Source organism: Rhea pennata, chromosome 1 (assembly GCF_028389875.1).
Source record: "Rhea pennata isolate bPtePen1 chromosome 1, bPtePen1.pri, whole genome shotgun sequence".
NCBI lineage: Eukaryota > Metazoa > Chordata > Aves > Rheiformes > Rheidae > Rhea > Rhea pennata.
In genome coordinates, this window is record NC_084663.1 from 9,828,329 (window position 1) to 9,855,291 (window position 26,963).

A 26,963-nucleotide genomic window follows, 5' to 3' on the forward strand; every position below is an offset into this window, starting at 1 on the left:
GGCTGTGCAGAAGAGGTTAGAAGTTAGAATAACCACTCCTTTCCCTTCACAGCAGCCTAATATCTTGGAATTCAGCAAATAATCACACAAAGTGTAATGGCTAATTTATATCTGGTTTTATTTAGAAAGATACATATGCTAATACACAGAACAGGCACAATGTGCATCTGTGTAAGCAACGAATGCATGTGCAAACACGCGGCCACCTGATACTCTGTAGCTAAAGCAAAAGCCTGGCGAGAGAAGAAGGAAATGTTCTAGCATGACGTTGTGGGAGGTATTGCTCACAGTTCAGCAAAATCCCTGTTTGATGGCATAATACTCTTTGACTCATCTTTTATCTGCTGCGAGGAGATATACAGTGAGATCTTATCACTGCGGGCGGAGGAATGAAGGTCGGGAAATTTGTGCAACCATCAACCCACTCATTTGATTCGCGAGCATGTTACGACGAGCGGAACTGAATGCATAATCCAGTCACCCTGCAGAGTCACTAGTGATAGGAAAGGGCCAGATTTGAGTCCTACTGAAGAAACTGGGGGTCCTTTCCTATGATTTCTGTGGGAATTGTTATGGGTCTTTGATCCCTATTAATGAAAATATCTTGACTGACATGTTATTATGAAGACTATAGCAAGAACACAGGCCAATTTGCTCATTTGTAGCATAGACAAACTCCTGTTCATGAAAAAGATAGTTTGCTTGATATTAAAGTATGTACAAACTAAGACGGATTTCTTTTGTTAAGTTCTCCCCTTGACAAAATTCTGCTGAAGGAACAAGGATATAAAACAAAGTTTACAGTGGAAAATCAGCCACGGATATAGCAAACTCAGGATTTGTCTGACTGTATTCATCTTACCGATAGCCGTGATTTTCTGGCTTATTCTTTAATGAAAACGTGTCATAAAAATAAACCAAACTTACATTCCTTGTGCATGCATATTTCCATTGATTTCACTGTGGGAATTTGACCCTCAGTGTGTGTACATATTATTAAACTGAAATTCCATTAGCAAATTAAATAATCATCTATTAGAAGGAGGACAAGAGTTAGGGACTGGTTTTCTTCTGTAAATTTGCCAGCTTGCTCTGGCGAAGTGAATGTTCAAACACAGGTCAGAGACTGGATCAACAAAACCCTCAATTAATAGAAGAAAGGTCAAGGAAGCTAGGGAAAGGCATATTCAATGAAGTGCAAATACCAAAAGGTTTGGACACTGGCAGAAAAAGAGGAGTAAAATGGAGTAAGCAGGTCAGCAGGGCTACAATTTATATTCTTAAATGCAGTTGAGGTGGAGTGGTTAGGAGGAGAATTTGGCCCGCAGATCTTGAGAAACTGAAACTCCAGCTGGCTTCAGTGACTCTTTCAAGTGAATATTCAGGATAACGTAGCGGTTTTGAATGTACAGTGCATTTCAAACTGTTAGATTTGGTCACCTGCAACACTCAATAAACGTGAAGCAAGCACCAGTAACAAAAGCAATGAAGTCTTTATTACTTTCAGAGTATCACCACCCACTCTAAGTGTACCCCTTACAGCATTTTACAGACAATATTACAGTCATAATGTGGGGTGGTTAGCTTGACAGGGAAATGTTTGGAACAGCAGGAATGCGTACAGCTGAAGATACATCAAAAGGAAGTAAGAAAACACCCTCTGAGCAATTATTGAAGAAAGGGTATTTTGCTGTAACTGCTGGAGGAATAAAGTTACCATCTTTACAATAAAAATAACTGGACAAAGCACAGAGGAAGTCAACAAGTGATTTTAAAATCTGGCAACCGTTATATGTCTGCACAGGTCCTGCATGTGCCCAGCATGTTTCTAACCTTCAGTACACACAACGAAGAAAAAGAGAAGAACTGGGGTGTGCAGAGTAGGCAGTACCAATGCCACTGACTTTGTGAAGGTGTTAATCATTTTCCTCTTGTCATTGTCATGCAGTTTTCATTGTAAATATTGGTTTATTTTAGCATCAATTAGCTATGTGCCTCACCAGTGTGACTGATCGACAGTTCACAGAATTGATGGACGTCCGTGCCCTTCGGGGAAAGTGCCCTGTCATTGCTGCTTCTGTCTTCTGCCCAGCAGTAGCCACTGGCTGGGTACTGCAAGAGTGCTGCATGGTAAACACTTGGAAACTAATTAATTTGAGGAAGTGGAATACTTAATTTGTATTGATTGTGCAAATGCCATTGCTTTGCTCTTCAGCAGCCCTTTCCAGAATGTCATGTAAAGCCCTATTCATTACCAGAGAAATAAATGTAAGTCAGAATAAAAAGCAGTGGAACTGCAAGGATTATTTAGGTTTTCACCTCTCAGTTGTGATGTAACTCAATCCTAATTAAATCTGCAGTGAAGGAGAATCGTCAGCATCTAGTCAATAGCATCTAAATGTCATTTCTGCCCTCAACCTATATTCTCAGATTAGTTCCTGGTAAGTAGAAGCCTGATTTCACAAGAGGATTTAAAATACAGTGATAATAATATTCTGATTTTTTTTAATGAAATAGAACTGGAAATCTGGCCATCTCCTGCAAAAGTGAGAAGCACAACAGGTACTAGATTAAAACCCAGGAGTAATGTCTTAATCTTGCAAGAGGCAGCTGGGAGTTAACTCAATTTGATTCTAAATTGCAGCTCCACAAAAAAGAAAAAGAAATAATGTTACCTTCAACACCATTGCATATTTTAAAGAGTCCTAGAAAAAGAAAAAAAAAAATACTACTTCCCTGCAGAGCTACACCTGGTCCTTTTAAGTTACACTGTGGAGCATATGAACAGTGAAGATGATGATGTAGTTTACTCTTGGCCATAATAAACATTAGACTCCAATATCATTATCTGATATTTTTTATGAAAGTTAGAAAACAAAAGACAACATCAAACACCACTTGTATGTGTGAATATTCAGAACTCATTAATAGAAAAATCATTTCAGTCTTCTAAATCAAGCAGCTAGGTGACTGGCTGAGCTTCTTTCCATTTACATTAGTTTCTCATTTGTGTAGCTCTGATTTCAGCAGCTACTTCTCATTATGCTGCAGTCACAGAGGGCAGAATCACACCTAGGATAGTTCAGACTAAGATGAAAAAAATGTATGAGGGTTTTTGACAGATATATTATAAGAAAAATTAACAGATACAGATGACAGCAAAGCATTTCTAGCCAGGAGAGATCTAAGACAAGTTAAGCAATCAATCATCTGCATCACTCACTATTCAGCAGAGAGACATTCAACATCTGAATCAGTCATTACAATGTAAAGAGAATTAGTAAAGTCTCTAACAAAATGCAAATAAGTGAACTGGAGGACAATACAGTCAAATTCTAAAACTTGGCAGGAATCCAGAAGAATTATTTTGACAAGACTGCTTGGGGTGATTTGATTTCTTCTTGTTACATTAAAAAAAGAGAGCGAGAGAGAGCGAGACGGAGAACCTAAGTGTTGAGTACGAGTAGCACAAGTTTTAAAAAGCGTGCTACGGTATAAATGTATATAGTCACATTCAATCAGAAAAGTCCTGGAACAGAGACTATAGAGCCTTCTTGGGTGCTTTGTTGCACTCCTAGGTGAGGGAGCTCTTTTTGATGCTATTGAGAGTTTGTCCAATTAAGTGCAAAGAATACAAATCTAGGCTGAATATTACACATCCTCTACGTGTTATCTTCCTTGAATGCGCTGCCTATCCATTGTGCAACAGCAGCCAGGAATCTTCTTCAAAATTCATCCAGTATATATGAATATAAAATATAGGTTTAACATCTGCGTGACTACTAAGTTGAGGCTAATGAAATTCTGTAAAAGTCTTAAGTATTGCTGTTATGTAGATCCAAAGGAGCCCCATTTGACATCTTCTGTGTTCTAGATAAAGGAAAAGAGGGAAAAAGGGTGTAAAAACAACAACAAAAAAGAAAATAAAGCAGAATCAATTTATTATTTTTTTTTAAATAAAACAACTTCACCTTGATTTTTATCAACATAATGAGTACAGCTGGAGTAATGGTTCAAAATGGAAGATAGCAATCTTATTCAAGAGCAAAAAGGGAAATTCTGCATTGTTAGGCAAATTCTGAATGTTACGAAGCTGTTTTGACAAGAGCAGCACACACCCATGGCTTGCACACGTGGCATAGCACCACGAGCTGTCTGAAAGTCTGGCTGTGCCCTCTAGCAGTCTTCTCCTTGGAGGGTGATATGTTCACTCCCTTCCTCATCTTCCTGATGGGTCCTGGCCTGGGATGTGAGGAGGTGCATCAGTGGAGCTGCTGCTGCACCTAGAGCCCTATGTTTGTTCCCGTGCCTCCCAATGCCAGGGCTTGTACTCAGGACTGGCATACATGATTTATAGATCTGTATGAAATACAGGGATAATTTTCTTCTCTTCCCTTCCCTTCCCTTCCCTTCCCGTCCCTTCCCTTCCCTTCCCTTCCCTTCCCTTCCCTTCTCTTCTCTTCTCTTCTCTTCTCTTCTCTTCTCTTCTCTTCTCTTCTCTTCTCTTCTCTTCTCATGCTAGAACTATTAGATTTTCTGTTTAGATGTGCATTATATCTGCTGATCAACCTCAGATTGATGCCTGAAAATCTCACTGATTGAACAGAATTGAACTTTGTCCAGGACTTAATGAGTTACATGGGTAGAATTTACTACCAAAAACCTTCACACAAGACTCTCATTGATGTTATTGATGTTTGACCTTGCAGTGTGTAGAGCTGAATCTCACTAGCAGTTTGGGTTTAGGTACTTGAAATGATAATACTCACAGGCCCAGGTAAAAAAAGCTTTCACTAGTTTTCACTCCATAAATATAAATTGCTAAAATGATATCCTTACAAAGTCAGATACTAATCTATATATCACTTAACTGTATTAACATAGAAAGTATTGCCTTTGTCTTACAGAAATGTTGGAATCCAACAATATCATCAATTTTAATGGACTAGCTAATAGCTCCAGTTACCATACTTTCCTCTTGGATGAGGAGCGGAGTCGACTGTACGTTGGAGCAAAGGATCACATATTTTCTTTCAACCTGGTTAACATCAAAGAATATCAAAAGGTATCTTGAATCATGGTTTATACAAAGTAAATGTGCACTTTTAACATTGTACAGTTGTTGTTACCTAGACTATGTAGGGCACTATTTGAATCGTGTAGTAAGTGTTCTCTTATCAGGGATACTATATGACAAAAATAAAATAAAATAAAATAAAATAAAAATCTGACTCTATAAAGTGAAATTTATAATGAGTGTAATTATATAATCTGCAACATTTTTTCCAGATTGCAAAAAAGTAATTGAGAAGCAATATAGTAACTGTAGTAATGATAAGTTAATAATCCAGCTGTTTCCCAAATAAGACACACTTTCATGTTTGCTGCTAAGTAAAACAAAGGTGGCTGTTATGACAGCTTACACAGAAATATTACTCTGCATTTGTTGCAGGTAAAAAGCAGCTCTTTGAGTCTGAGTGTTGATTTCTCTTCTTTATCACAGCAATTTCAGGCACTGTATTTCTGCTGCTCATGAGACATAACAGATTACAAATTGATTAAAGAGCAACAGATTCATAAAAAACTTGCTGTTCTTGATGGAGAGTATAATTTTCCAGTAAAAGCTGGGGACAGATCAAAAGCTGACAAACAATTCCTTGACATTCCAGAGTATGCTTTTGTTTGAGCCTAAATAAATCATTTTAGCTTTTCATTTATTTCAGTGAAAACAAAATGCCTAGAAGGTAAACAGTGAGATGGAGATTTGATTTGTTATATTTAAGTATTTTGATGGTACGTTTTAAAATCTAGGGACTACTCTTTTTTGAGAGATATATTGCCTCAATACTCTGAGATGTTTTTTTTCTTGGTGTTCCTGACCTTTTGCCCGTTTGACTATTAGCTTCCTAAGATGATAGCAATAAATACCTTGTGTTTTCTGTTCAGGGGGAAGACAGGCTATTCATTTGTATTCTCTAAGGAAAAGGGATAAAAGGAAAACTGGGTATTTTCTATTCTCTTTAGAGAGGCATAAAGGAAACTAGCTATTTATTTGAATTCTCCGAGGGATTCATAGTTTAATGTGAAAAACATCTGGAATAATTAAAAGAAAGAAGGTGTTTCCAGTGTAGAAAACAGTTCTGCAGAATGGGAGGGATTGTATCCTACAGATTTCAGGATTCAAGTACCATTAGTACACTCCCTGAAATTGTACACGGATAGTATTGCAATAAAAAAGAATTACTGTTGGTGGCATGAAACTGAATGTTCAAAAATAATTTAAAGAATAATCTTTAAGTCTTATATTTAAACTTCATACTTAAGAATAAAAAAGAACTTTAAGATTTTTGGAGTCAGCTGAGTAAAGAAAGGAGGGTCACTGAAAACAGTTAGATCAAAATCCCAATGTTGCCAGTGCTGCACTAGGGCTGGAACTTCACCAATGGTTGGTGCCATCTTATTAAAAAGGTTTAAGGTTACTGTATAATTACTGAAAGCAGCATATGACACGAGAGCAACAGAACTCAAAAAGCCAATTTTTCCGGTGGAATGGTGCAATTTAGCTCTTTAGCTCTAGACTATAGAAAACAGACTGATGTTTTCTATGTTTCTAATGTTTTAGAAAAAACACTGTACTGAGACAATAAAGAAAGACAACATATAGACATTCATTTTATAGATTAAAATACTGCTTTGAACAATATAGAAATCTTTACCCAAAACTTGAACTGAACTTGAACTGGTACTTATGAGAGATCTGAGAAATTTGGTTAATGTTTTCCAACCTGATAAATTTTAATTTTCACATATCTCTGTACATTTTAAGCCAAGAATAGAAAAAGGAAGTAGCAAGAATCCTTTGAGGGAGAATGTGCTCATAAAACATTCAGCATTATTTTATAGACGTAAGAGGTTCGATTTCTGTTTGGATTTTTTAATATTATAAGAGAATTCTGACTTTGAAGATGCTGTTGCAAACTTGACTTTAAAAGGCATATATAACATCTCCTCTGTCCTCTTCTGCCATCTATATTCTTTTTTTTTCTTTTTTAATACTTTCCCATTTTACTTTCTTTAACAAACTGTATTGAACGCCAAGGTTATAATCCAGACTTATGGCCATTCATATTGCATTATCTGAGGCTCCCAACTGAATAGCCTGGCATTTTATGTGAAGATCATGTTTTATTCTATATGTAATTCCTAAAAGCTTTTCAAAAAACATGAATAATTGACTGTGAGCGTCTCTGGGTTTTCTCTGTATGAGGTGAGATACATTTTCTACTAAGCAAAAACCATAATAAACTCAGGTTTAAGATTACTCATGTAAGGATAGCTCTATAGGAACAGCAACAACATTCCTACTTTGACAGTATGATATTTTTCAAATACCACAGTTTCTGTTTTTATTATTTAATAAGACTCGTAAAAGAGTGACCTAGTAGATACATTGAAGAGGCAAACACCTCATTTATGATGTTGAAAGCCTAATGTGAAACTGCATTTCACACAGATCAGATTTATTGTTAGTAAGTATCTGCGGTATTTTGCTTTCAGTCACCATTTCCTTATATTAGATTTAAAACAGTGGAAGGGAGAATCAACTGTCTTATCATTAGTATTCAAGATTCACTGCTGAGATTCACAAAAAAGACTGTATTTCAAGATTGTTTTTACAGTGAGTCCTATCATCCCAATTTTTTTTCCTATCATATCATTCCTTTGTTCTCAAATTTTATGGAGGAAAAAGAAATAAAGAAAAGAAAGGGAAAAGAGAAATTAGATAAAGATGCTCCATAGCATTTGGTCTGCAATTTCTGATTATTGAAGGATGAAATAGCATAATGTGATTTTTGTTCTGTGTCCTTAGATTGTTTGGCCTGTATCTCATTCCCGAAGGGATGAGTGCAAGTGGGCTGGAAAAGATATTCTGGTAAGTACAAATATTTTTAGCATTTTTTTTATAAAACATTTTAAAATGTTTTATTATGCCTCTTTGTGTTAATTCTTTAAAAAATGTTTCCTCTTCTGTAAGGCTACTTATCTGATCATAATATTTGACTTGAGTCATCTCAGCCTTTTATTGTTATTCTGAATAATGAATCTTTACATTTATAACCAGAGTTTTAAATCCCATAAATGGAAATTATGCAAATGAAATAATTATTTACCCCACCCAAAACCCCAAATCAATTTATCTTCTCAAGAAAGAGGAAGGAAGAAAGTCATCGGAATGAGAACTATTACCTCTTGCATAATTCTTTAGATCTCAGACATTCAAAATTTTGAGGTATTTTTGCACATTTACACTGTGATAGTAGGTGTAATTTTCCATGCATTTTCCCGTATTCAAGTGTACATCTCAGTCACTGTATTTATGAAGAAGGAGATATATTGCCGGTAGACCCCAAATAATAGTCATTCCACACTGCTAAGGACTTATCAATCTGCTATCGGAGAAGGACCTGGGAGTGCTGGTGGATGACAAGTTGACCATGAGCCAGCAATGTGCCCTTGTGGCCAGGAAGGCCAATGGTCTCCTGGGGTGCATTAGGAAGGGTGTTGCCAGCAGGTCAAGGGAGGTGATCCTGCCCCTCTACCCTGGGGAGGCCTCATCTCGAGTCCTGTGTCCAGTTCTGGGCTCCCCGGGACAAGAGAGACATGGAGCTACTGGAGAGAGTCCAGCGTAGGGCTATGAAGATGATCAGAGGGCTGGAGCACCTGCCCTGTGAGGAACAGCTGTGAGAGCTGGGCCTGTTCAGCCTGGGGAAGAGAAGACTGAGGGGGGATCTGATCAATGTGTACAAGTACCTGAAGGGAGGGTGTCAAGGGGACGGGGACAAACTCTTTTCAGTTGCCCCGTGTGACAGGACAAGAGGCAATGGGCAGAAACTGAAGCACAGGAAGTTCTGGCTGAGCGTGAGGGGGAATTTCTTCCCTGTGAGGGTGACGGAGCACTGGCACAGGTTGCCCAGAGAGGTGGTGGAGTCTCCTTCTCTGGAGATCTTCAGGACCTGCCTGGATGCAACCCTGTCTACCATGCTCTAGGTGACCCTGCTTGAGCAGGGAGGTTGGACTAGAATATCTCCAGAGGTCCCTTCCAACCTTACTGATTCTGTGACTGCTGTGATTCTATGATCTTCAGTGTAAGAACAGCATGGGAAATGGGAGGCAAGAGCCCAAGAAGGAAAGAAGGGAGAAAATACACACATGCAATAAGCCAAACAAGTACTTGCATAGAGGAGCCAAATGAGAAATTCTTGTGATTGCCAAGGTATAACTGAAAGTGGAGCTTGGCCCCATGTGTATATGCTATTGGCCTGATTTCAGAGATGATTCTGTAAAATATTCATAATGTCAACCATTTGCCTCTAGAGAGCTCCATTTGAATAATTTCCTAGGTCATAATAAAAATAGATTCATTGGTCTTTACCTAGGCCATAGAGGACAGTTGTCTTCCCAGCTGGGAACAGTAGAGGTAGATTAAGTGAAAACTAAGAGATACGGGCTGAGCTATATATGTGAAGGACCAGATAAAGTATTTGACCTTGGCTAGAGCTGTCTCATTAAATTGCAGTAATATGGTTAAATTAATCCTTCTTCGTGTACACAAATAATTTTCAGGAGTATATTACAAGGTGAGGATTAGAATATCTAATTTTCAAGGTTAAAAAAAAAAGAAAGTAAGGCTAGTGTTAAATGTCTGAACAAATTAACTAACCTTACTGGCTGATCTTATATTTTTTGTAATATTACATTAAGTAGCTTTTTTTACAGTCTGAGTTGAAACCTAGAAAACTAATAGGAGATACAGCACTGAAATTGAAAGTATACTCTTTTATTTTTTTAAATTCATTTATTCACTTATTTTTATAAATTCAGAAATAAAGAGTATGTTTCATGTAATTGAGTAGACTGATTCCAATCTGTTCATAATAAATGGAGATATTTTATTACTCTGGAGTGATCTGGAAAGTTCCAGTCTGTGTCCTCTGACTGCTGTAAGTGAGAGGACTGTATGTGCTGTAACAAATTCATATACTTGTAATGTTCTGCTTCTTCTGACATCAGGGCTGTTACGCCTGCTGATCACACGGGAAAAGTGAATGCAATGCTGTGCTCCAGCGCTAGGTACGGTCCTGGAGCATTAGCTGCCTGCTGGGACCGCAGGACATGAGAACAGGAGCACAGCGTCAGGACATAGTGCAGCCCAAGCTGCGGTAGCAGTAGTACAGCAAAATATTTCTAGTACTGGATATTTTGATTTGGAAAACATTTTTTGGATATATGAGTCATTGAGTTTTCTTTCTTTTTTTTTTTTTTTTTTTTTTTGTAGTTGTTGTTCTAAGTTTTAAGATTTCTCTACAGGTGTAGATGAGAAATAAAGAAAATATAGGTCATATTTAATGTGGGTTCAGTTTGGTAGGCAAGCTAGAAAGCTGGAATATACTTCTCAGTGTGTTTAGGGTATCATCTTTAAATATCTATAGCTACCTGTTCTTGTCATGAAACAATGTATTAAAGACAAAGTATTAAATACAGCTTTCCTAGCTATAATTACAGATAAAGATTACAGGCTATTTAAGAAACTTAGTATACTTCCTTCATTTATTCCTTAAAGCCATTGACAGTACCTTGGGAGTGTGAAATATAAAGGCCATAAAAATAATTCAACAGCCTCTCATTAGAGAGAACAAGGGAAATAGAGGACAAATAAAGTGGCTTATAAAACAAGCTTGATTTAATAGTGCTTTCAGCATGTACTGCTGCTAAGGTATTAGGTATTCTTCATTTGTGATAGTTCAAAACTTTTATTAAATGATAGTCTGTACCTTTATATTGGGGTCTTTTTTAAACTCTCTTAATTATTGATCTCCAGGGGAAGCCAGTGCTGAAAATGCAAGTCCCCACTAATAGGCCAGGTGCGCTGCAGCAGCTGCAGTGCGCGCATGACCCTGCCTCTGCCCCACCGCTAACCTCAGACACGGCCGGAGAGATTTCCTCTCGTAATTATAAAAGGTAATTTACTGCAGTCTTTCCTGCTGCAGAGGGATTCCTTAAACTGACGCCGTCAGTCATGCCAGCCCCGGCGGAGCAGCTCGGCGGAGCTCCCTGCGGTTCACGCAGGGTTTCGAGGAGGGCAGCCAACTTAACATACCCTCGCTCTAATGACTTCTCTTCACTCCTTGAGCAGTCATTTTCATTTCTGTCTTTCTTCCCAGTGCTTAGTATATGTTAATTATTTAAGCTTTGCTCACTGCATAGGTAGATAAACCTTTTAAAGTATTCTTGGCATCTCTTTTTTGGGTACGAGGAGGAGAAGAGAAGCTGAGTGGCTTACCCATGCCATGCAATACTTACAGCAGGACTTCTCTGGCAAGAGTGAGCTGCTACACTTCCCCATGAAACAGATTCTTTTTTTGTTTTTTTCCAATAAAATCATAATTACTGCCCCATGCAAGTACTTAGCATTACATTTCCATATCCTCAGTATGCAGCATGACAAGTAGCAATCTTATTAGTGAAAAATTAACGACTACTAATAAAGGATAAGGCATTTGCTTATGTAATTCAACTAAATGAGGATTTCTTGTTAGTTTGGACCTCAGTCGTAAATAGGCTTTCTTATTTGATCAGTTCTGCATGCTATACGTTCTGTGAACCTGCCTCGTGATTGCTGACCAGACGTTGGTAATGACCAAAGACGGCAGTGCTGCTGCAGAATACTTCTGGATTTTTGTACTGAACCTTGCAGTATAGACATACTCACAGTTATATCCCTCACTAGTGAGCATTAGTATTTTGGTTTTTAAGATCTTGCAGGCACCTGGCACCCAGCAGTAACACATGGCAACCTCCATATTACATATAGGTTAAATAATAGGCAACTGTGAAAAAAATACAGCTACAGTTCCGTGACATTCCAGGGGTATCATAAACCGAGCAAGTAAAGCTTGAATGATTTGCAAAAGGTTACCAGAAACCCTAGTTATTTCTGCAGGTAGGAGAGGCAAATGAGTTTGCTGACTGGAAAGCTCATCTAGTCCTTAAACTATTAATTTACTGAAGTTTTGAAAGTTTTGACTACGTTCTGTTGTATTATCTGTTGGCTACTGTATCTAGTTGATATATTTCTGCACCAAATTTGACTGAGGCACCATGACAGTAGTTCATGTGGTACACAGTTAATCAGAGAAATCCCTATTAAAGGATATGATGGCGTGTCCATGACTTGAGGGCTTTGAAGATATTTTTCTGAATGGCATCCTATGATGTTATTTTCAAGTGTGATTTGAATATCTAATTTATTTAGCCACTTTCAAAGATTAGCTCAGATTAAACTGTTGAAATGTTCCTTTTTGGCCTTGACATCTATAAGTCTTTAAAATTCCAATACTTACTTTAACAAAGTCACACAGGATGGGCTATGTGAGGACAAATAGACTTGCACAAGCTTTGGGTGCTGTGTGAACTCAGCTCATCTCTGGATTTTTCTAGTGGGAGATAAGTGTTGGTATACAACTGGGTACAATAAAGAGTAGGCAAGCTTTTCCATACGCTCCCTAACATGAACAAATAGATCCATAAACATATTTTCATGACATTCCACTTACTAGCTAAATCATTGGTAGTAATGTGGAATCAGCTCAAGTAGAAAACTTTTCCCATTTAAAAAGAAACAACAGAGCCTTTACACTGCACATAATACAGGCATATTCAGTATATTCTTCTTTATAAATAAATGTGGCCTCACTTAATCTTTGAGCTTATGGCTTAAGTGGATAGAATCTCAGGTCTCTAATTTAGTTCATAATCTCATTTCTTAAAAATAATAGTTAATTTAAGTCAAAATGTTCATATATCCTCTCAGTTTTGGCTTCCCTTAAAGTTTTCCAGCTTCCCCCCCTAAATCGTAGCAGCATTATCAACTCCAAAGATTTCCATAGCCCTCAGTCTGGAGTGATTGTAGATTGTTATGATTGCAAAAAATAAAAAGCAGTGCATAACTTACCAAAACTTACCTCAGCCATATCTGGTGCTACTTTGTAAAAATGAAGTTGGAAATGAGCACTATTGCCTTTAGCTCATTTTACTACTGTTGTTGCCTTAGGGAAAATAGAGGCACAAAATAAAAGTAATTTTTTTTTTCATGTATTATTGTAAGCAAAGATCTGAAGAGAGAATCTGAAAATTAAATATATAATGCCAGTTGGCTGTAGAAAACCTGCTCCTAAATCTGATCAGGCATAGCTGAAATTATCTCTGACCCCTTGTATGTGCCAAAGAGAAGTTCATCCTTTTCTTTCATACATCTCCCTTTGGGGGACATCTACAGCCAGATTTTCAGTTTCACTATCATGATCCGTCACCACCATCACCATCTCCTTTTGGTCTCCTTTTGTCTCCATCAGAACACTGAAATCCTCTGAGATTTTGCCCAAATTTCTCAGTCTAGCCTGGGGAAAGGAAAAGGTGCATGTCCTCTGGAAACAGGAAGGAGTAAAGTGAGCAAGAAGTCCAAAGCAATGGACCTGAAGTGAAGACAGGGACAGAATTTATTCTCAGTGTTACCCTGCAGCAAGGAGAATTGTGCCTTCTGAGCTGTTTGTGCACAAATAGTGCCACTGCTTATTCTTTTCAACTGTATTACTTGTCCCGGTTAGCAATCCTGGAAGAAACTATTTACAGCTTGGGGTCTACTCAGTCTTTACTGCTGTGATTTTTATCGTGGACATGCTTTACTCCCAAGGCATTGCTTTCCACCTGGGAGAGAGGCCAGGGTGGGTCGGTTTGTCAGTAGTGTGCAGCTTTAGAGTTACTACTGTGTAAAATGGCTTTGTATAGAGTCCACACAAAATAGAAAGGTAGGCTGGGGTGGAGGGGAGGAGCCCAAACTTACAACTCCATCGCTTAGGAGAGGTGAGCTCAGCATGGTGAAAAGGAGTATAATACACTAGAGTCTTTCAAAGTCCCGTGGAGCTGTCTAACGGCATTTTTTCCCCCCAGGAAATTCTGGCTAAGCCAGCTCCAGTCCGCAGCACACTCTGTAACATAAAGCCTCATTTATGTCTCATCATTAGTTAGTATGGAAGTTGATACTACAGCTTGTATTCATTTAGGCACTTGCATGTATTGCCTTATGTTAACAGACTAAGGCAAACCATTTACTGTAACTTGTGCACACGTAGCTTGTGCACTTGCACAGAAGAAGGATTAAGTTAGCGACTGTAGCATGAATTTTCAAAAGTTCATGTTTTACCCATGTATGTATCGTGGGAATCACTTAAGTTTTTAAGTAGGGTGAACAAATTGATATAGAACAAGGAAAAGGCTAATTTTCCAATTTTCTGGCTTATTTTTCTATTTGTAGGTGTGACTATAGAGATTTGCCTCTGAGAGAAAGCTAATATTCATCAGATTTAATGCAGTCTTCTGCAGTCTTGCAGAAATGATTTTTTTTTTGTTTTGAACTATAAAGGCATACAGAGCTAGTAAAGGGAAAGTAAAGGAAAAAAGAACAAATATTTCCTCCCCAAATTACTTTTTTAACATTTTTATCAATAGATGTTCCTCGTGAACCCAGTTTGGCCTTGACAAAGAAATGAAAATTATTTTTATTTACTGCTATGTTATCAATCACTATTCTAAAATGACTTTGGGTAATTCCTTGTCATGATTTATTACATTACAAGATGGACAGAGTAAATTTATTCTTTATATGTTTCTTTCCAGAGCAACACATTAACTAGATAACTGGTAAAAGTGATGGATATGCATAGTCCCTGTTTTCTTTCAAGGCTTTAGTGCTCAAGTAGTCAGAGAAAAAGCTTTTCTCTCAGTGCCATTCACATTCTTTTTTTTCTTCTTCTTCTTTTTTTTTCTGATTTTGCCTCAGATTCTTTCTATCTTAGCAGAAAGACTTTTTTTTACTTCGTTTTAATGAAAGGAAGGCTGGCTGAAAATTTAAGAATAGGTATACTGTCAAAGACTACATATCACAGAGATTATATATTTGAAATGTGCTCATTATTTCCCTATTGAACTAGTTTACAACAAATTGTCTATCTGTAGTCTTGCTACTTACATACTGTACTGTACATATACTAGCCATAAGTCCACTAAATTCCTTCCTGCTGCACATAAACCTATTATTATCTGTTTTCTTCTGGAATGAATAAAAGAATTAAATAGTAGTTAAAGAAAAAGTTCTTAAAATAACTGAGAAAATTATATGTAATTATTTCCTATGTCAAAGCTAATGCTTTGTTCAGTTTCCACATCTTCACATTCTTTAAAAATCTTTTCACTGTAGAGAAAATTTTGTATTCTAAAGATGCCGACAGAAGAAAATTAAGAACAGCAAATAAAGAGATAACCTATACCTTTCTCTCTTTTTTTCTTTTCCTAGTAGAACAATATGATCTGTTTTGGAACAAATCATCTATTGCTTCCTTTTTCCCTTGAATAATTCTGTCCTGATTAATATCTTACGAAACTTCAGGTTACCATATATGCATCATGAATCTCCCTCTCCCTCCACCAAAATCACTTAGTTAATTCTTCTTTCAACAATTTACCTTTTGTGCCAAATTCTTATTAAGTGGAAACTTTAAGCTTCTGTCACTTCAAGTTTCTCAGTTCACCTTCTCTCTATGGTCTCACAATAAATTGATGTCCATTCCCTAACTTCAAGTTTCCCACCTTATGGAACGTGTAATTTAATGGTCTTCATAGTGTCTTTATTTACACGTGCGCATATTGCTAAGTGGCTGTCCCTTATAGATACAACGCTCTTTTGCTTCCTTTCAATCCTTCATGCATTGCCATCCACTATTAGGAAGGAAGTTGACAGTCTATTTATCTTAGGTGACTGTGGGTGGCAGTCATTACAGGATGTGCCTGATGCTGAATAAAGGCGAGCTGGCTGATACAAAGTCTAAGAAGTGCTTTATGTGCGTATAACAGGCTTGACAGCCTGTTTGTCTCATATACCCCACCCAGCTAGCAGGTGTTGAGCCCGTTTGGAAAGGTGGGGTGCAATCTGATTACTCCGTGAAACAGGTGATTTGTTCCCACACCCAGATAGAAGAGATAGACGATAAGAGAGAGACTCTTTAGATCTAGACTGTGGTCGCACCTTAAATTGCTGCTGGGCTTGGTGAGACTGCTTGGGCTGAAACTAGGCAGTATTGTTATTTCTTTGCTAATAAAGCCAGGCCCAAAATGTGGGACAGTTTCATCCTACAGAGTAAAAACAATTGTGTTTTAATGTTTTGATCAGAAAAGTTATGGCTTCTTGATCATCTCAATGCTTCCTGAGTTTTGAGTTATTCTTGAAATCCTCTTCTGCTCTTTCATTCAATTCTGTGCAATAGGCAATACATAGTACTGAAAAGCATAACAATTTAAAAGAAAAGAAGCTTGCTCACACCCACAGAAAGATTCAATATGTAGCACTGTGTTACGGCTGCAAAATCCTGCAAACTCACTTGTTTGTTGGACTGCATCCACAAAGAGCTTTGGTTTGTCTTGTTAACTATACATTAACCAGATGTACAAAAATATGAGAGGGTCATTAAAGCAGGTATTTAGTGCTGCAGCCTTTTCTTGGCATCCCTCTGGTTGTTCACAGGTCCAAAACAATTATTAGCTGCATCCGCTGAATGAAGATTTACAGACTTGAAACATGGCTCATAATTTTAACATATCAAACGCAGAACAACTTGGAGAAACTTCTTAAGATCTTAGGCAATCACTAGGTCCAACGGTTAGAGCTAATGTCAAAGTCCGCAGATTCAAAGGCCTATTTCGCTGATACGGACAGTTATTAGGGTCAAAGGAGGCATCTTTAAAGCATGCCTTCTAGTGACTTCTTCTAATGGCTTCTAGCTTAAGACTGCTTTTAAGAAGGATTCTGTGGGGGTGTCCTGTACCTCTATGTTTCACTTTATTGGCAAACTCTGGGTCAAAGGACCAAATACCAGTATTGGCTGCCAGATGTGTAGAAAATAGGCAGGCAGGTAGGCAGGCAGGCTTTTCTGTATTCCACTCTTACTAGCACAACATAAGGACCAAGGGAGCTTTCCATCTGCTGCACAAGTGTATTGATGGTAAAACTATTTACTAACATGGCATACAGCTTTGTGACTTGAAAAAAATAGGTTAGATCTTTTCTTTTTTTTTCTTTTCCCCGGCGGCTTTTTTTTTTTTTTTTTAATAATAGGCTTTGTTAGTTGGCTTCTTTTTTCTTTGCTTGATGTTTTAAATTCATGCAGACATCCTGCAACTTGCATAAATGATACATTTTCAATATTCTCATGAAGTCTTGTCATATCAAGAAAATCAGACAGATAACAGGCCTAATGTAATTGGGAAGATAAGTGAAACTACAGTAAGCTGTACTAAGCAACTAAGAATATCTTATCAACCTTTACACCCTCATCATCAGCTTCAGTCTGAAACTTCTTAGGGCACAGCTTAACAGCAGAGGAAAATCTAAATACGTGAATCTAAATCAAGGGTTCTTCTATAATGTCCACAGTGGTCACCAGGCCTAATAGTGTCATTCCTGACATCTCAAGATGGGTTGAGTCATCCAGATCAGGATCCAATACAAGGGCCGCTGGATCTCAGAATCTGTCATCTTTTTCAAATTTCTGAAGTAGAGAGGGCCTTCAAAAGTTTCATTTCAGTTCACAAAACAACATAGATTTACAAGATAGACTAGATATTTTGTTTACTTAGACATATTCTAAATTCCTACTGGATTTTTTTTTTTTTTTTTGGTAGTGCAGTACCAAAATACAGATTTTAACTGATGTGGGTGTAATTCTTGAGAGCTAAATGAATAGAAATCCGTTTCTGTAGTACAGAGAGTACTTCAGCTGCTGAGTTAACTTCACTCAGCACTACCAGCTCATTCTTTTTCAGATGATAGGACCATAAAACTTCACTCTTACCGATCGTCCAGTACGCTAATGATAAAACAGGGAAGCGAATGAAGCTATTGATCCAAACCGAGGGACTTAAAGAGAGAAGTGTGCAGTGGTAAACCACAGGCTGCAGATGTTTTTGTGCCAGCTGTGTGCAATGCTGGCCTCCCTCGCTCTAAAATTCCCCGTGTAAGTTGAGCTGGAAGGTTATCTCATCGAGTACAAGTGCCAGGCATGATTTCCTCACCCCTTAGAGCCTGTGTAAAGCTCCTTGTACTGGCAGATTTTCCTGTTAATGCCTATGCAGCACTTAGTATAATAACTTCACAGCAGTGTTAGCAACCAGCGTACTCCAATAAAATGAAATAATAATACTTTTTTTAAAAAAGAAAAAAGCCGTTGCGTTTTACCAGGCCTGGAACCATTTGCTTTGTTCCCTGCTTATTCTGTGTCTGTTTAAGCAAACTGTGCTTTTTGACCAAGATTTTTAAGTGACAAAACACTTAACATAAGTTAAACACACAGAGAGAAACATTAATAATTCTTAAATAATTTTACTGCATTTGGAGAGAATGAGAACAAGGACGTTCAAAAGATTTGCACACATGTGGCAAGAGCTGTTAAAGCATATGCAGTAGAGAACTCTCCCTAAAGAGGACTTCCTTGCACGTGCTTACTGACATGCAAAAATGTTTGCAGGATCTATCTGAGAATCTGTCATCTGTGTACAAGGCAATCACACATATATTTATTGCAGTAACACTCCAGAAATATTTTCCTCGAAACATTGCTGCTGCCTGCTGAAAAAGATATCTAGCCCATACAGACTGAACTGATTGCCCCTGGCAATAGCAAAAGAAAGAAGTGAGAAAGCTCCTTGATAAGTCGGGAACATCTTTCAGCAGTGTGATAAATTTGAATGACAGCAGTACTATCAGGGATTACTTATTCTCCATGGATATCCCTGACCTCGCCACTCGAGAATTCAACTAATTGGACAGAAGAAGAAAAAGAAGGAAAAAAAGTAAACTTACTAATTAAACTCATGCATGGGATCCATCCACTTTGATTTGAAAGACAAAACACATATTTGTTTTGTTTATCCAGCTGTTGGACGATAGCTTTAAATCCCCTTGTCCATCCAGTTTAGACAAAACCTTCTGATATTTTAATCACTTGGCTAAGTGGGAGGGTTGAAATAAAGGAAGAATGTATTTCAGAGTCAGATCCTTATCGAGAGTAAATCAGCAGAAGTCTGTTGAAGCTAATGATACTGTAACGGATTACTTAGCCTTCTCCTTATTACTCTGCATAATCTGGCCATCCTCATTTGTGCTAATATCTGAGAAGCAGTTATGGACATCTATGCTGTTCCCCCCTCCCCCCCCCCAAAAAAAAAAAAAAAAGAAAAAAGAAAAAACTTGGTGCCACAGGGACTTACCCTTTAACTTCCACTTAAAAAGATGTCATTAAGAACGCTTTGCTCTGTCAGTAATCCAGATTGAAGGATGTGAGCTCTGGGCTTCTGTAGGAGAGATAATTATTGGAAACTCATAAAAAACACCTAAATTCTGTTTTAATTTTCATACGCAGAGCAGATGTTTTGACAGATGGATGGACTTTATTTTTGTAACTGTCCAGGAAAAGTCTGCATAACACAGCCTAATCAGTGTTACATATCTGTAGTGTTTGTTTTTCAATCTTTCTGCATTTGGCTCCTATGCTTTTGATTGCAGACATTTTCTTTGTAATTTATTTTTTCAGGCTAATCTCTCTCTGCATAAGCCCTTCTATCAATTTGATGCATAAATACTGGGAACCTCTTAAAAAATAAATGCACATGTTTGGTTAGTAAGTCAGACATATTGATCTTTATATGGTGGGAGCCCTGCTGGAAAGCTTTATTAACGCTTTAGCTTCTATTCAAGGCAGACACTTATTATATAATAGTTGGAATTAAAATTTAAAGTTAAGATCTGTGTAAAGACCCACTGGGCATATGTGACTTTAATTCACACTCTGCATTTAGGTGTCTAATAACTTCTCAACTTGTACTGAGAATAGGAGTTTAGTATAGTAGTATTTGTCTGTAGTGAGGTTAATGCTTTGGCTGCAGTGTCTTAATGTGATGCAAATGGTGTTATCTTTTTTAATTTCAATGAGCTGTCAGCATCTGCAGCTGAGGATCTGAACTTCATAGCTTCCATCAAGCTTCCAGGAAGCAGAACACCTACAAGTATATTTGAAGTTAAAACTTTCTGCTTATTCAAATCTTTCTTCTTGCTCCAAAAGAAGCTTCTTGGGCAATATTTCTTCTACAAAGCCCAATTAATTTTCAGTTCCTGTATGCAAGATAGTTTGTCTTCAGCTGAAAGTCCTCCTGCCTCATATGCCAACTCAGCCCAGAATGACTTATAATATGTGCGTGGCTTTACTGAGAAGTATGGGTGCAAATTCATTCGAGCACAGAAACAAACTGAATTGTGCCCAGCAGTCGGGTGAGTGCTTTAACCACGGCGTTACAGCCTGGCCGGGCGGGCGGAGGAGCCCTTCCCTTGGCTGTCCTCGGAGTGCTGGCAATCAGGCCTTCGCGGTGCTGCGTCCAAGACCAGCTGCAGAAGTTAGACTGCGAGAATTTAGAGAAGCAGCAGTTCAGAGTTCTCCTGGTTAGGACAGAGAGAGCGAGAGCGACGCCTCACAGGTGATCTCTGGCATGGTGTGCGTAGGGGCTTAGCTGCTCAGGTTTGAGCACAGAGCTGCTTCTGCACAAGGGCTTCAGCTCTTGGAGAAACCTTATACCACTTACTGAAATATAAATGAAGATTAATCTTCTCCAGGGCTAGGCAAGAGAAATGAATGGGGGTTCTGAGGCCTGCAGTTACTCCCACGTTATATACCTAATTTTGTCTTTGAATCTCTACCTCAGTCATTCTGTGCTGTATGCAGTCATTGACATTTTCTGCTGTATGTGTGTATGTATAAACTCATGCTTTAGGGCATAAATCAGTGTTCAGCTTTTCTATGTACAAGAAAATTTTCCTGATTTTTCAAACTGCACACTGTGAAAAATAGGATTATTAGTTGGAAGAATTCACAATGACTCACTATAGTGATTCCAGTCCTCCTCTTCTTTAAGATATATTTTCATAACATACATGGTTATACTTTCTTGCCTGTGGAGAACTTTGCAAAACTTACATTCATTTTCATTCACATTATTAGACTAGAAGTACTTTGAACTCCAATTCTATACTACTTTCACATATTAAAAAAAAAAAAGAAAAAAAAAGAAAAAAACAAACAAGAAGATCTCTACCTGGAAAATAACTTTAAAAAAACCCAATTTTCTTCCTTCAGCTGTTTTACTTTATAAGAACAATATTTAAAGGCTCTGAACATGTCCAGAATATTTTCTTTTTTAACAACTTGCTGTTCCTAGGGAAGTGAAAATGGATGCAAAGGTACCATGGAGCTGAAGCAGTACTTAAAAATTCCTGACAGTTTGTTCATCACAGTTTCGAGCCCTTGGTTGCATCGTGTTCTGTGGATATTTCCTGCTGTCTGCTGTATTTTACTGAGATGCTGCATTTCTTGTATTGCCTCATTCTGCTGGCATAGACCTTTGCATTAGCAATAGGGTGCTGGTCCAAGGGCATGGCAACGGGAGGTCCCCACCAAGGGGGAGCAGCCTAGTTAGAGGCAGAGGACCTCTCCCTGGCCTCCTGCCAAGGGCTGGGGTGGTTGCCCTCCGGTCGAGGTGACGTAGTCACCAGTGTCAAGAGCAGGAGAGCTGGGCGCCAAGTTGTGCAACTGGAGGTGCCTGAGTGTCGGGGAAATTAGCCTTGTAGCGAGGTCGGGAACGGGAAAGCGTGGAACCGAGAAGGTGAGGAGGTTATCCAAGGCACACGTAGCAAATGACTGCGAGAGCCCAGTTGCATGAGTGCACAGATGCTTTCCCTGATAATAATATCTGCTTTAGCATTAATGTATACTGAGATTCAGAGTGAACTGTTCAAAGTAGTTAAAACTTACATTTTAGAGTTATGGGGAGCCTTTTCTTCCTTGGGCCACATAAGCTAGGAAAACCTAATATATCTCATCATGGAGCAGACCTTTGCTGAGCCCAGAATATCCCTCGCAAATGCTCAGGCTCGATGATGTTTCCGCACATCGCAGGATATCGGTGCAGCGGTACTGAGGCCCGATTAAAGGGAAGGACCTGACTGCCCGGCAAGTGCAATCGGTGACAGTATTGCTGCTGCTCCGGTGAGCGTAGCGCTGTCTCGGAGGCAGGGCAGGAACATCACTTTGAACTTCCTGAGTTGACAAGGGCTTAAATCAGAACTGTAACTTTACTTTGATGTCATTTATTGTGGCTTAATACCCCTTTCTATTTATTTTTTTACAATCATGTAGAATATATAAAGAAACTTAATCTGTTTGGGAGGTGTATGAGAATTTACTGAATAGACCTTAATGGCTCCTTTATGCAGCTATAAAACACAGAGAAGCTATATTAGCAGTTTTAGCTGGACCAGGAACGTTAAACTTTATATAAATTTATTTGTTATTGTCAGAGGTTTATTACTGCAAGTATTTACCTCTCTCATTGTTTAACTAGGTTGTGTATTTCTCAGACATCTATGCTAAAAATCTGTTGTACAAGGAATTAAAGAGAATTTAAAAACAGAGAAGAATGAGGCAAATTTGCTTTTGCTTATATAATATAAATATAGAGTAACTGTACTGGTTTTGACATAGTTACACTGCAATAAATCCTGACTAGCTGAAGGGAAAATATGGCTATGAAAGAGATACATTTTTTTCCTCCTATCTGCCACAGGCTAATCTGGAATAATACAGTTGAAGCTGATGAATTTTTTATATATTTCCATAGAAACTAAAGAAGAGTTTGCCCCTAAATTAAAGAGGGTTCTCTGTCTCACCTTTAACATATTAATATCTAATATCTTCTTGCTGTATCTTACAGATAAGCAGTCAAACAATATTTAGAGTGTGAATATAGAGTCAGGTACCTTATTTCTGTAAATCTGAATAGTTCCACTGGAATCAGGATAAACTTATTTTAGCTCTTCAGCCCATTTTCCCCCATAAATTTGAAAAGTATGTGTCACTCAGAAGTGAGAAAATTCTGAATTCTTTGAATATTGATCAAATCTTTGGTCAGCTTTAAACCATGTAGAGTCAAAGTAAGATGTTCTGCCTGAAACATAGAGTACCAAAGAGTTTAAAAAGGGTCTATTTCAATTTTATTCACTTTCAATATTATATGAATTTATGGTAGTTGTTCATTTTTACTCTCCAAGGTACTGAGTTCATAACACACTTTCATAAAATTTTTCCATATTTCTTTCTTTAAAAAGCAAAGAACAACAGTATTAAGAACAATATATAAACATACGGTATAATTTTGGTGATTTACTCCATGTATTTGTTTGTTTGATACTCTACCACTGTGGCATTGGAAGGCTGTCTGTGAATGAGGGTAGTGGATGTAATATATGTGTAGGAGGAAGAATATATATGCTCCAGAATTTGTGTGTGTTTCTGTGAAGAAAGGTCAGAATGGAAAGAATTAGGAGAGACCCCTTGTAACATCCATCTCTCTCTCTTTCAATTTCCTGCTGGATTACCTTAATTATCTCTATGTTTTCTCATGCATCTCAGTGGGAAAGATAGCGTAAGCAGTCAGCCGTAAGCCAAGGGCAGGCTGTGATGCTGCACGCTCCTCTCCGGGGTGTTCTTTTTAATACGTTGCACCTCTCTGTTTTGCAAATGAACGGTGGAGCTGGAAGGACGATGTCCTTTCAGTAAGGTCCCCCGTGGGACGCAGGGGAGCGTCCTTCTCCCCGCGGGAGGCTGCGCCTTGCTTTTCCCTGTGGCACCTCCAACTGCACGCTCTTTCCTGGCAGAGCCGTTCCTTCATCCTTGAGTTTACTGGTTTATTTACCAAGCAAGTTAAGGAGGCTGATGATGCCGGTCAGTGAGATTTCTGCGAAGACAGTGGCTCCAAAGGTGTTTTGCCACAGGACCTGAACCCCTTCGGTAGTGCAGCTTGGTGCCCTACCAGGGAAGGCAATAGAGCTACTGCTGTGATTCCTACAGAAATGATGCCTCGGGTCTGGGGAGAATAAATCTTCCTTTGGCAAGTGGTGGGGCAATAGAATTCTTACTCTTCCTTCTCTCTCCTGCTACTATAATTGTGGTTTTTTTGCTGCTGATTGCCATTTTCCATTTGCAAATAAAGGCAGAATTGTTTTTAATAATACTGCTTTGTAGAAAACTTTTTTTTTTTTTAATACATTGGAAACATTATACAACACTTAAGTCTTCATATAAAAGTTTCCTTAGTTTTTAATATAAACTTTACTGGAAATGCTTATTTTATGTCAATGTACTTATTCTTCTCCAATTTGCAATCCATTTTTTGCAATATTGCATCACCATACTGACACTTCTCAAGCACTGACATATTTATTTTCATTGTTCAACTTGATTGAACTACAAAATATTAAATGAACAGAAAAAGTTGACACTGATTGTCAGGTTAGACTTATTTCCTTTTTAATAGAATTAGGCATTAATAATGACATTTTTGTTAACAAACTACAGATAATATTTTTACTAGGAACTGTTAGTGTTTCTGTTATATTTTTAATTGCTGAGAACTAGTTATTGATGGTGAATAGTTTACTTACATAGAAAATACAATACCCAAGCCTCACAAAGCTTATATTCTAGGTGAAGTAGCTGCTTTAGAGTTAAGCATGTGTATGTTTCTTTGTAAAGTTGACCTCTAAGCATATACAATGGAGCTGGGACAACATGCATGTTACTGTTAGAAATGTTATATCAATGATTTATTTTTCATCAACTTGTTCCATCTGGCCCATCATTTTTTTTTTCTAATTCTTCCTTAATTGAATACAAGCAAGCAGTTGCTCCATTTCTCTTCATTATTTCAGTCTGACACATTTCTATAAATGGATTTTGTCTTGCAAACATAGCAATAACCTTAATTATAAAGGTGAAGAGTGAAGGAAAAAGAAATACCAGGAAAATTATTTGTATAATCTTTTCTTCAGGGATGGATCTTTATTAAATGACAACCAAGGCTATTTAAATGAGATCCTCAATCAAGGTGTTTATTAAATGCCTAGTGATAAACAAGCTTGTAAAGAGCACGGAAATGGTCACACCTTTAAAATCTGTTCCTTCTGCCATGCATCCCCAACACAGAAAAGCTCCATTAGTCATAATCACTGCTTGAATTAACTTTGTGGATTTTTATTAATTATTATGATTTTCCATTTCTTCGCAGAGAGAATGTGCTAATTTCATCAAGGTGCTTAAGGCTTATAACCAAACGCACTTGTACGCCTGTGGAACGGGGGCTTTTCATCCAGTGTGCGCCTATATTGAAGTTGGAAGCCACCCCGAGGTAAAATACCTTAAAACATATAGTTCTCTTTGTTTGTTTGTTTGTTTGTCTTTGTAACCGTTCTTAAGGTTTAGCCATGATCTCTGTCTGCCAAAGTTGCACTAAAACTTCTGCGCCTTGGGTAGCGGATCTTGGAGGATCTGCTGCTGACATGCTGCCGGGCAAATCATGCGGCACCCGCACGTTGCCCTCCCGCCTCTTGCTGGTTCTTGCTGCGGAAAGCCTGGGGTAGGTTCTGTGCTGTCTTGCCAGTGCTCGCCGTAGATAAATAGACAAATATGGTCTTCTCTGGGTGAGAACCAACGTCACTCTCTGAAAGCGCTGGGGCTGTGCTGATTTTCCTGGCTGAAGATATTGCTAGAATGTCTCCATACCCTCGTCACTCTCGTTTTAATCCTTAGTCTGTCCACAAAAGCCATTTTTTTTGTTGTAATGTTAAAGTGGGTATACAATACGAGTGAGTCCACTTTGCTTTCAGTCTGGCTTACCTGAGCATTGCTCCATGGACTGTTTCAATTTATCAGCCAGACTTCTCAATGTGTTTGCAGCAGCCATGTATTTAATTTATGGATATATTTTATTGGTGAATCCAAAATGTGGCTGCTGAAGAGCAGCTATTTCAAGGCACTTTGTGGTTTTGCAGTTTGAGTTTTCAGATTTCCGTGGAAATAAAGACATCACTGTTAAGTGAATGAGAACTCACTCAGTTATTTAAAAATCAGAATTTCTCCTTGTAAATTAACAGGCTTTTTGAGTGTTAACTGTATAGTTATAGTCTGGAAATCATTTTTCTCTATAAAAATGCCTTGATATTTGAAACATGAGTCTTCATAATGTTCTAAGCATAAGGTTTTGAAGGGATAAAGGAGCTGAAGAGTAGAAGGGTCTTTTTTTGTTGGATTTTTTTTTTTTTTTTTTTTTTTTGGTATTCTTTAATGCTTGATTCCAGAATGCATTCTTGGCAATTAGTGATTGTCTCCTGACCACACACAGTATGTCATTGCTTACTGCATTAAACAGATTCTCTGCTTCCCGAGATCCATTTGGGAATTGGTAGACATATTAATTAACTCGCGTTCTGTAAGATGTGTGTCAATCAATTCTTGGCTATCTGCCAAGTGAATCTATCTGCAGAGAGATAGCTGGTATGAGGTCATTTACTTTTACATTTGGCTGTTTTATGAGTGTACTGTAAAACTAACACACACTTTCTCAAGGATTTATAGCAAGGATGTTCAGAGACTAGAGGCCAGATCCAACCTTGGTTTAACATTTGGAGTTTTGAAAGACTTGTGTCAATGATGCATTTGTCCTTGGAGCTGCAAAAGGAATATTTATATCAGCATCCTTTTAGCAGTCCATAGCTATCAACTAATAATCTTATATATATATATATATATATATATATATATAATAAAAAAATAATCTTCACTGTCTCTCTCAAAGCAGGAGCCTGCTCCTTCTTTTCCTGTACACCAGCTAACTAGCCAGGAATTTCAAATGTCTGGAAAGGAGGGAGTGTGACTGACAGTAACTATTAAAGTTACTAAGAATGGAGGATACAATAT

The 26,963-nt window shown here is 38.0% G+C and overlaps 1 protein-coding gene across 1 annotated transcript in view; it reads left to right on the forward strand.

Moving 5' to 3' along the window:
- SEMA3A (semaphorin 3A) overlaps positions 1–26,963 on the forward strand; it is a 169,637-nt gene that overhangs the window by 44,536 nt on the left and 98,138 nt on the right. The window contains exons 3-5 of the mRNA XM_062597623.1: positions 4,908–5,065; positions 7,871–7,933; positions 25,276–25,395. Of these exons, the coding sequence (XP_062453607.1) occupies positions 4,908–5,065; positions 7,871–7,933; positions 25,276–25,395 (341 nt within the window). The remainder of the gene's footprint in view (positions 1–4,907; positions 5,066–7,870; positions 7,934–25,275; positions 25,396–26,963) is intronic.